Here is a 10,232-nt window from a genome sequence, read left to right on the forward strand (position 1 = left end):
AAGAACTCAAAAATGCCCTTGATTTTTGCATAGTCTGGAACTTTCCCTGCTAATAATTGATCAGTTGTGATATAGGGGTAAGAGTCATGGGAAAATAAGAGAAGTTGTTCATTCACTCTGGTGTTAGCCATAGAAAGCATTAAGGAAAACCTTCTCATGGAATATCTCACATTCATACTAATCAATATCTCATTTGTGTAATTAACTTTTTCACAATGTCCTCACAGTGAATTTCCAAGACACAAAGCAGATCCCATCCCCAACTGAAATCTCCCGAACAATTTTTCTTGCCTAGAGGACTCCATATAAACTCCTTCACTTGTCAACTAAATTTCTCCATGCCCTACCCTCCCCTCTGGCCTTACCTCTCTCTGATCCAGCAGCAGAGAGCTCCGTACTTTCCTCTGAGCCCAGGCTGTTTCCTTAACATAGAATGCCCTTGCTTCTTCCACTCCTGTTCATCTGATTCCCATTTCCATCCCGCCCGAATCCTGGATTTCTCAGTATTAGAACTCTGGGCATTTTGGATGGAAAAATTCTTTGTTGTAAGGAGCTATCATGGGCACTATACAATGTTTATAGCATCCCTAGCTTCTACTCACTAGATGCCAATAGCATCTCTCTTCCCCCAGTTGTGACAATTGAAATGTCTGCAGATAGTAACAAATGTCTCTTGGGGGCCAAAAGTTCCCCCTGTTAAGAACCACTGCTCTAACTCCAAGTAGAAAACTTGCTTCTAAGAGAAGCATGGCATAACTTCCCCATTGAATATGCAATGCAGACCATTCTCTACTTACAGCACCTTGTATTACAATGCAACTGCACCACAGTAGCCTATGTTTCTTTTTCACTCCCGGTAGCCAGCACCAGGTCTTCTCATTCACGTTTGAACTTATGAATGAGTACCTAGCCTACTGCCTAACTTATATTATGCACTCAACAAATGTATGCTGAACAAATGTTGAGCAAATACCAGGAACATATGAAGAAAGATTGAATGCCAGAATTCCAAATTTCTTAAGCTTATAACAACTCACACATTGCTAGACAAATACTCCGGCCAGAAAATAATATGCTTCAACATTAAAAAGAGTAATGAGACATTTTAAGCCATCTAGAAGTCTGAGTTTAAACTATAATAGAAATTTAATGTGAACACCACCACTTTCAAAACACAACTGTTGCAATAATACCTAATCCTTCTTTCAAGTATGTTCATAAACATTGAGCTGAGCTGGCCTGTTATGCACTTCTTGGCAGTTCTGTAGTAGAACTGTTCAGTAATGGGAGATGTTAATTAATTACACCATAAAATAGAATTACAATTAATTGTTAATTTAGGTTTTAAAGTGACAAACTTTAAAGGCTAAAAATAGTCTTTGATCTTTAAAAGGCTTCTTAATGAGGGCAATATACTTTAAGTACATCATTAGTTTAAATGTTCAAATTGGGTCTAGAGACTGCTAGAGTTAAGCAAATATCTATTCCAATATGTTAAATGTTTATGGCTCGGTACAGGGACAATTAATTGCTAATCAATGGGCCAAATCCTAGGTGAGGTCAGGTTCTGAAATAGGAGGACGACAATAGTAAATTCGATTTAGAGCATTTTGATGTGATCTGTAAAAATCACAGACAGGCAGAGACTAAAAGAATAGCAAGAAGGCCAAACCAGCAAAAACACCCAGATAATTAAGATATTACTCATTTGGCTAATAGTGGTTTTCAAGGGTGCCCTTTGTTTAGATTAATGAGCCATAATTTCTAGAATTATACTCACATGTCTGTAGTTCAGTTACTTAAACATATAATTCAGGATATAAAATAGTAAAACTCAGCATAGCTTAACAGGCAATAACAGTTGGTAGCTAAGATTAGCAATATTCATAATGTAATTTTTAAATATGGTCTTGATCTATCATATAGTACTTTATTTTCTCAAAATTTGGAAGTAAACCCAATTTATTACTTTAGTAAGCATCTTTTTAACAATCACACAAACCTTTCACCCTCATTGTAGGTAGAAGAAGCAAGTTGTGCTTATCTTGTAAATGTTGTCTGTCTAAGTATCAATAGCTTTCACTAACCTTTAGTTCTGGTGAGAGATTCCAGAGACAGAGCTGACCCTCTTGACTTCCAGTCACAATCATTTGCTGGTCATCGGTGATCATGATGGCAGTGATGCTGTGGGGAGGGGCCTTCTTTCCCCAGAGTGCCACTGCCTGCAGGGAAGGCCTCATGCTGGATGAATCCTGGACACACACAGAAAGAAAGAAGTATACACAGTCACCATTCCTAAATTTGGGGAAACTGATAATATTACAAAGTGGATTTATAATGATGCAAACTTTAATGATGTGTTCTCCCAGGGCTATGGAAAAGGGTGCTTCCCCGTCAATTAGAGGAGACAGCAATCTTCAGACATCAAAATTACTGTGCCCACTGCTAATTCATCAAAGAAAAATGACTTTTCTTTCAATTTCTGACTATTGATGCTGATAAGGAGAAGATTAGTGATAGTCTACTAACTCCACACCCAACTCTTCCTATGGCTTGATCCCAACCTGCTCCAAAGCCCTACTAGGCCTCTCAAGAAGAATAGTGCTATCCACATAGTATAATTTGAAGACAACTGTGCAGACTCTTTCTCTCCACAACGTCACCTCTTCTAGGTAACAAATACCTGAAATTGCTGAATTTGCTAATAAAAAGTAGATCTTTTCCATCAAAAAAGTGTTTCCTAGTCATCAAAGATTCATGATTTCTGCCATATTCTATTTTTAATATCTTTAATTGTACCATTTTTGCATTTGGCATCTTCCTAAACAATAATAGTCATAAAATGATTACCTTCATGTGTTAGTCACAAGAGTTAAAATGAATACATAATTATTCAAAAAATGCTGCCTGTGACCACCCAGAACACCACCCAGTGATGTGTGCATTACATTTTGTGTAATACTGAATTAAATATTCTCCCCAAATAGGCATTGATTTCTGAAATACAAATAATTTGTGGATGCAATTTGGTAGTACATATTTAATTTCATTTAAAATGTCAAAGATAGAAGAGAGAAAGAAAGTACCAAGCATACTTCCCACATTTGTTTTGAGAAAGTCAAGAAAATGAAAACCTCTGTCCTGTGGGATTTCTGGTACTAAAGTATCAAAATAGTAAATACCAATATAAATGTAAAAAACTGATGGTACATGTTATAATGTCAATCATACATGTTTGCACACACAGAGACACATACATAAACATGGGTATGCACTGACACCATGAACACATATTTTACTTATAGTTCCGTTGTTTGAAATTTAGTACCTAGTTCCTCATGGTTCACTCTTGGGCCTACACCACTCCTTCCCATCCCCCAGCAATGCCATGCCACTGAGCCAAGTAAAGAGAGAATCTATGTGCCTAGGGGAGGAAGAGTGAAGTGACTGTAGGACTTTGCATTGAAACTCAGGGCCACCAGAGGAACACAGCACAGGGCAGAATTCTGCCAGTGCCCATTTAGACCAGCCAGGCCAGAGGGAAATCCTCTACTCCAAACTCAAGTTCCAGATAGCCCCACCACAGGCTGACAAAAAGTAGCCTGGGGCCTTGAATAAATTCATAAGGTAGTTGGGCCACAGAGGCTGCAGACCTTGGGCAATTCCTGAAGTTGTGCTGGCTTGGAGCCAGTGGACTTGGAGTACACACCACCCAGTGAGACAACAGTGGTGGTGGTGGCTAAGCCAGTGCCTGTGTCACATCTCCCCCAACTCCAGGCAGTTCAGCTCAGGGAGAATATTCTTCCACTTGGGAAGAGGAAAGAAAAGACTCCAGAGGACTTTGTTTTGCAACTTGGATATCAGCTCAGCCACAGTAAAGTACCAAGCAGACTCCTGAAGTCCCTAAGTCCAGGCCTTAGTACCTGGAAGGGATTTCTGGACCAACTCTGGGCCAGAAGGAAACATACTACCCTGAAGGGAAGTACTCAGTTCTGGGAGGATTCACCACCTTCTAGGTAAAGAGCCCTTGAGCTTTGAATAAACATCAGAGGTAGCTAGGCAATAGTTACCATGGGCTTTGGGTAAGACTGGGCTGGTTTCAGGTGTGACCAGGCACTGATGGCCATGAGGGCGTGACCACGTCACTCGTCCCCAAACTCCAGCAGTCTAGTACAGTGAGTAAAGGAAGAGAGTGAGAGACTTTACCTGGTAATCCAGGGAATTCTCCCATATCTAACCCAGGTCCACCAAGGCATTACTACCAGGAGTCTGTGAAAGTCATAGCATTACTGGGCTTTGGGCACCCCCAGTGCTGATACAGCTGCAGTAACCAAAGACTTAGATCACCATACTCAATTCCTTTTAAACATACAGAAAGACTTCTCAATAAAGACAGGTTCACATAAGCCAGACTATGAAGATTGAAACAAATACCTGACTCTTCAATGCCCAAGACATAGACGAACATCCACAAGCATCAAGAACATCCAGGAAAACATGACCTCACCAAATGAACTAAATAATGTACTAGTGACCAATCCCAGAGTAATGGAGATATGTGACCTTTCAAACAAAGAATTAAATATAGCTGTCCCGAAGAAGCTCAATGAACTTTAAGACAACAGAGAGAAGGAATTCAGAAGCCTATCAGAGAAATTTAACAAAGAAATTGAATTAATAATTAAAAAAATAGAAATTCTGGAGCTTAAGAATTCAATCAACAAACTGAGAAATGCATCAGAGTCTCTCAACAGCAGAATTGACCAAGCAGGAGAAAGAATTAATGAGCTTGCAGACAGGCTATTTAAAAATATACAATCAGAAGAAAAAAAAGGATAGGAAAGAATGAAGCCTGCCAACAAGATCTAGAAAATAGCCTCAAAAAGGAGTTATTGGCCTTAAAGAGGAAGGAGAGAGAAAGCTTGGGGTATACAGTTTATTCAAAGAAATAATAACAGAGAACTTTCCAAACTTAGAGGAAAACATCAATATTCAGGTACAAGAAAGTCATAGAACATTGAGAAGATTTAACACAAATAGGGCCTACTTCAAGGCATTTAATAATGAAGCCCACAAAATTCACGGATAAAGAAAAGGTCCTAAGGTAAGCAAGAAAAAAGAACCTACAGAATCCACAAAAGTATTTGGAAACAACCAATCTGACAAGGGATTAATAACTGGGATATGTTAATACAAGGAGCCCCAATAAATCAAATAATCTTATTAAAAATGGGCAAAGGATATGAATAGACATTTCTCAAAAGAAGACATAAAAATGACCAACAGGTATATATGAAAAAAATGCTCAACATAATTAGTTATCAGAGAAATGCAAATCGAAACTATAATGAGATATCATCTCACCCCAGTTAAAACGGCTTTTATCAAAAAAGACAGGCAATAACAAATGCCGGTAAGGATGTGGAGAAAGGGTAACCCTCACATTGTTGGTGGAAATGTAAATTGGTGCAACCACTATGGAGGTTCCTCAAAAAACTTAAAATAGAACTACCATATGACCCAACAATCCCACAGATTCAATTGAGCATATATCCAAAGGAGGGGAAATCAGTATATCAAAAAGATATCTGTACTTTCATGTTTATTGCAGCACTATTCATAATAGCCAAGATTTGGTCTCAACCTAAGTGTCCACCAAAGGATAAATGCATAAAGAAATTGTGGTACATATATACAAGGGAATATTATAATATATAGGCACAAAAAAAGAATACAATCTTGCCATTTGCAACAACTTGGATGGACCTGGAGAAAATTATGTTAAGTGAAATAAGCCAAGCACAGAAAGACAAATCTCACAAGTTCTCACTCTCATGTGGGAACTAAATATCAAAAAGATATTATGGAGACAGAGAATAGAATGATGGTTACCAGAGGCTAGGAAGGGTAGCAAGGTGGTGGGGGGAAAGTGGGGTTGGTTAATGGGCACAAAATATAGTTAGATAATTATAATAGACAGAGTGAACAATATTTGATAACACAACAAAGTGAGTATAATCAACAATAAGTTAGGGTATACTTTAAAATAACTAAAAGAGTGGAATTGGAATGTTCCTAACACAAAGAAATGATAAATACCTGAGATGATGGATACCCCAATTACCCTGATTGGATTAATTCACATTGTATGCCTGTATCAAAACATCACATGTACCCTATAAAGATATACAACTATTATGTGCTCATAATAATGAAACATAAAATAATTAAATAAATAAATCACCACCCTCCCCCCAACCAAAAGAATCTAGTGGTTCTATGTGCCCATATTTGCTAAGTCACTTGGCAATATAATATTAGATTTTAAAAATCAAGATCCAAAATTGAATAGCCTATAGAATGTAAACATAACTAGGGAGAAAAAAATATTAATGACAAATATTATGAAATATAGATGTTAAATGAAAAGACATAATATTTACCTAATACAAGCTCCCAAAATGATAGAACCCTTTCCTTTCCTGGTTAATTCCATCCTAAAGCCATCAGGTAGAACAGAGCATGAGTGGAGTGTCAAAGCTCAAATAGTGTGAGGAGGGTATCTATACAGAACGGCAGTGGAGTCAGAGCCCAGGGAGGTTGAGTAGGGTGTCCAAATGGGGGCCAGGGGCAACAGCAGGGGCAGGGGCAACTCTCTGTAACAGAGAGTTACAGAGTCCAAACAGAGTGAAGGGAATAATGTACAAAGGGCTGTCTGATACTGGGCGTTGGAGCTGCAACAAGTGAGGAAGGAGCTCACATATGAGGAACCTCAACAGGGGGTGTCACAAGCCTAAGAGGACTGAAGACAGTGAAGGAAGTAGCCCTGGTATGGGAGGCCAGAGCCTGAGGAGGATGAGGAGGGCATTCACTGACAAGGATAGCATGGCACAGAGTATTGGAGAACAAGGAAGATAAGGAAGGCAGGCACACTGGGGGATGTTCAGCATCCTCTATTAGATCTCTGGTGGGGTGAGGAGTGCTACTGCCCAAAAGTGTAACCAGACATAATAAAGAAATAGATATAAGATCACATCATCAGCAAAGAGTGGTAGTTTGACCTCCTCTTTCCCCTTTTGCATACCCTTAATTTCTCTTGCCTGATTGCTCTAAGATATCTAGCACTATGTTGAATAGCAGTGGTAACAGTGGGCCTCAAAGATTCCACCAAGAGACTCCTGGAATTGATAAATAAATTCAGCCAAAGTCTCAGGCTACAAAATCAATGTACACAACTCAGTAGCGTTTTTATATGACAACAACAGTCAAGCTGAGAATCAAATCAAAGACTCAATACCATTCACAACAGGTACAAAGAAAACAAAACACCTAGGAATACATTTAACCAAGGAGGTAGAAGATCTCTACAAAGACAACTATGAATCACTAAGGAAGGAAATTGCAGATGATGGAAGGAAATGGAAAAACATATCATGTTCATAGATCAGCAGAATCAACATTGTTAAAATGTCCATACTACCTAAAGTGATTTACAGATTCAATACAATCCCCATCAAAATACCAACATCATTTTTCACAGATCTAGAAAAAATAATCGTATGCTTCATTTGGAACCAGAAACGAGCCCAAACAGCCAAAGCAACCGTAAGCAAGAGGAACAAATCTGGAGGCATCACTTTACCAACCTTTAAGCTATGCTACAAGGCTATAGTAAACAAAACAGCATGGTACGGCACAAAAATAGAGACATAGACCAAAGAACCCATATATAAAACCATCCACATATTGCCATCTGATCTTTGACAAAGTAGACAGCAATATACACTGGGAAAAAGAATCCCTATTCAATAAATGGTGCTGGAAAAATTGGATAACCACATGTAGAAGATTGAAAAAGGATCTGTATCTCTTATTATTCACAAAAATTAATTCAACATGGATAACAGACTTAAATCTAAGACATGAAACCATAAGAATTCTAGAATAAAATGTTGGAAAAAGTCCTCTAGATATCAGCCTAGGCAAAGAATTTATGAAGAAGACCCCAAGGACAATCACAGCAATGACAAAAATAAACAGGACTTGATTAAATTAAAAAGCTTCTGCACAGTCAAGGAAACAATCAACAGAGCAAATAGACAACCTACAGAGTGGGAGAAAATATTCACATGCTATACATTCAATGAAGGACGAATAACCAGAATCTATAAAGAACTCAAGCAAATCAGCAAGAAAAAATCAAACAATCCCATTAAAAAGTGGGAAAAAGACCTGAACAGAAGTTTTTCAAAAGAAGACAGACTATTGACCAATAAACATATGAAAAAATGCTCAACATCACTAATCATCAGAGAAATGGAAATCAAAATCACAATGAGATATCACCTAACCCCAGTGGGAATGCCTTTTATCAAAAAGTCCCAAAACAATAGATGCTAGCATGGATGTGGAGAGAAAGGAACACTTATACACTATTGGTGGGAGTGCAAACTGGTACAACTTCTATGGAAAATAGTATGGAGATACCTCAAAGAACTAAAAGAAGACTTACCATTTGATTCAGCAATCCCACTATTAGGTATTTACTCAAAGGAAAAAAAGTCATTTTATCAAAAAGACACTTGCACTAGAATGTTTATTGCAGCACAATTCACAATCACAAAGATGTGGAATCAACCCAAGTGACCATCAATTCATGAGTAGATTAATAAAATGTGGTACATGTATACAATGGAGTACTACTCAGCCATTAAAAATGAATTAATACCTTTTGCAACAATCTGGATGGAACTGGAGACCATCCTCCTAAGTGAAGTATTGCAAGAATAAAAAAACACACACCACATGTACTCACTATTAAATTGGAACTAACCGATCAGCACTCATGTGCACAGATGGAAATAAAACTCAATGGAAATCATGCAGGTGGGAGGTGGAGGAGAGGATGAGTAAAATGGTCCTGACAGGTACAATGCATACTATCTGGGTGATGGGCACACTTATATAATAACTTTGACTCAAGCAGTACAAAAGCAATCCATGTAACCAAACGTTTGTACCCCTGTAATATTCTGAAACTAAAAAAATAATAACAACAACAATAAAAGAAATACAGAGAGATGAGCAGGACACTCATACACGGGGCAGTGGACAGCTCCACAGGAATGCTGAAACCATGAAATGATCTGCTACTACCATCACACAAATGTGCCACCAATGTGCCACACCACCCAAATGCGCCACCTGCAGGCCTAAGGACTGGCCTGCCCAGCCTGTTGCAACCACTGCCAACACCGAGATGGACCACTTGGGACCCGGATAGTCATCCTGCCACTGCTACTGCCATCACTCACACCACACCAGGTGCCCAGGGTCCCCAGAACCTGCTCAGACCACCGCTGCCATTCCTGGCACCCAAGAAAGCCACCTGGAGGCCCAAGAATAGGACTGCCTGGACCAGATAACACCAGTGCTATTGTATGCCACCCTGGGGCCCAGGGGCAGGTATGCTTGGCCCACTGCTTCTATCCCAGGGGACTTATGAGTGGCCCACCCGACATCCCAGCCTCTGGTAAAACATCACCACAGCTAATGACTGCACCCTAAGTCACTGAGGAAATCACAGACGGCACTGGCCCCATTTACAGACAAAGAAATCACACAGAGACTACATGGCTGCATGCACCGAGAATCAAGGCCAAACTGCCTTGCCCAACTAACACCATAGACGCATTGTCAGGAAAAAGGCCTCCTCTCTGAAATTCAAAAATTGAAATAGGTGACTGTTAGACCCAATGCACAAATGTCAACATAAGGACACAAGAAACATGAAAAAGCAAGGAATTATTAACACCTCCAAAGGAACACAATAATTCTCCAGCAACAGAATCCAATCAAAAAGAAATTTACAAAATCCTGGAAAAACTACTCAAAATACTGATTTCAAAGCGGCTCAGTGAGATATAAGAGAATACTGAAAAACGATACAAACAAAGCAGAAAAGCAATTCAGGATATGAATGAGAAATTCACTAAAGATATAAATATCATTAAAAAAGAACCAAACAGAAACCTGTAACTGAAGAACTCATTGAATGAAATACAAAATATATTCAAAAGCTTCAACAGTAGACTAGATGAGGCAGAAATAAGACTCTCAGAACTGGAAGATAGGTCTTTGGAAATAATCCAGCCAAACAAAAACATCACCACAGCTTTTCTTTCTTTTTTATAAGGAAAAAAGAATAAAAAAGAAGGAGCAAAGCCCATGTG

General features: G+C 38.8%; 1 protein-coding gene across 1 annotated transcript in view; it reads right to left on the reverse strand.

Annotated features, from left to right (window-relative positions):
• Positions 1 to 2,240, reverse strand: part of WDR72 (WD repeat domain 72) — a 266,498-nt gene extending 264,258 nt beyond the window's left edge. Inside the window, 1 exon segment of the mRNA XM_012658023.1 lies at positions 2,088 to 2,240. Coding sequence (XP_012513477.1) covers positions 2,088 to 2,240 — 153 coding nt within the window.
• Between the last annotated feature and the right edge of the window lie 7,992 nt (positions 2,241 to 10,232).

The sequence above is a fragment of the Propithecus coquereli genome, unplaced genomic scaffold (assembly GCF_000956105.1).
Source record: "Propithecus coquereli isolate 6110/MARCELLA unplaced genomic scaffold, Pcoq_1.0 Scaffold57, whole genome shotgun sequence".
NCBI classification, from domain to species: Eukaryota; Metazoa; Chordata; class Mammalia; order Primates; family Indriidae; genus Propithecus; species Propithecus coquereli.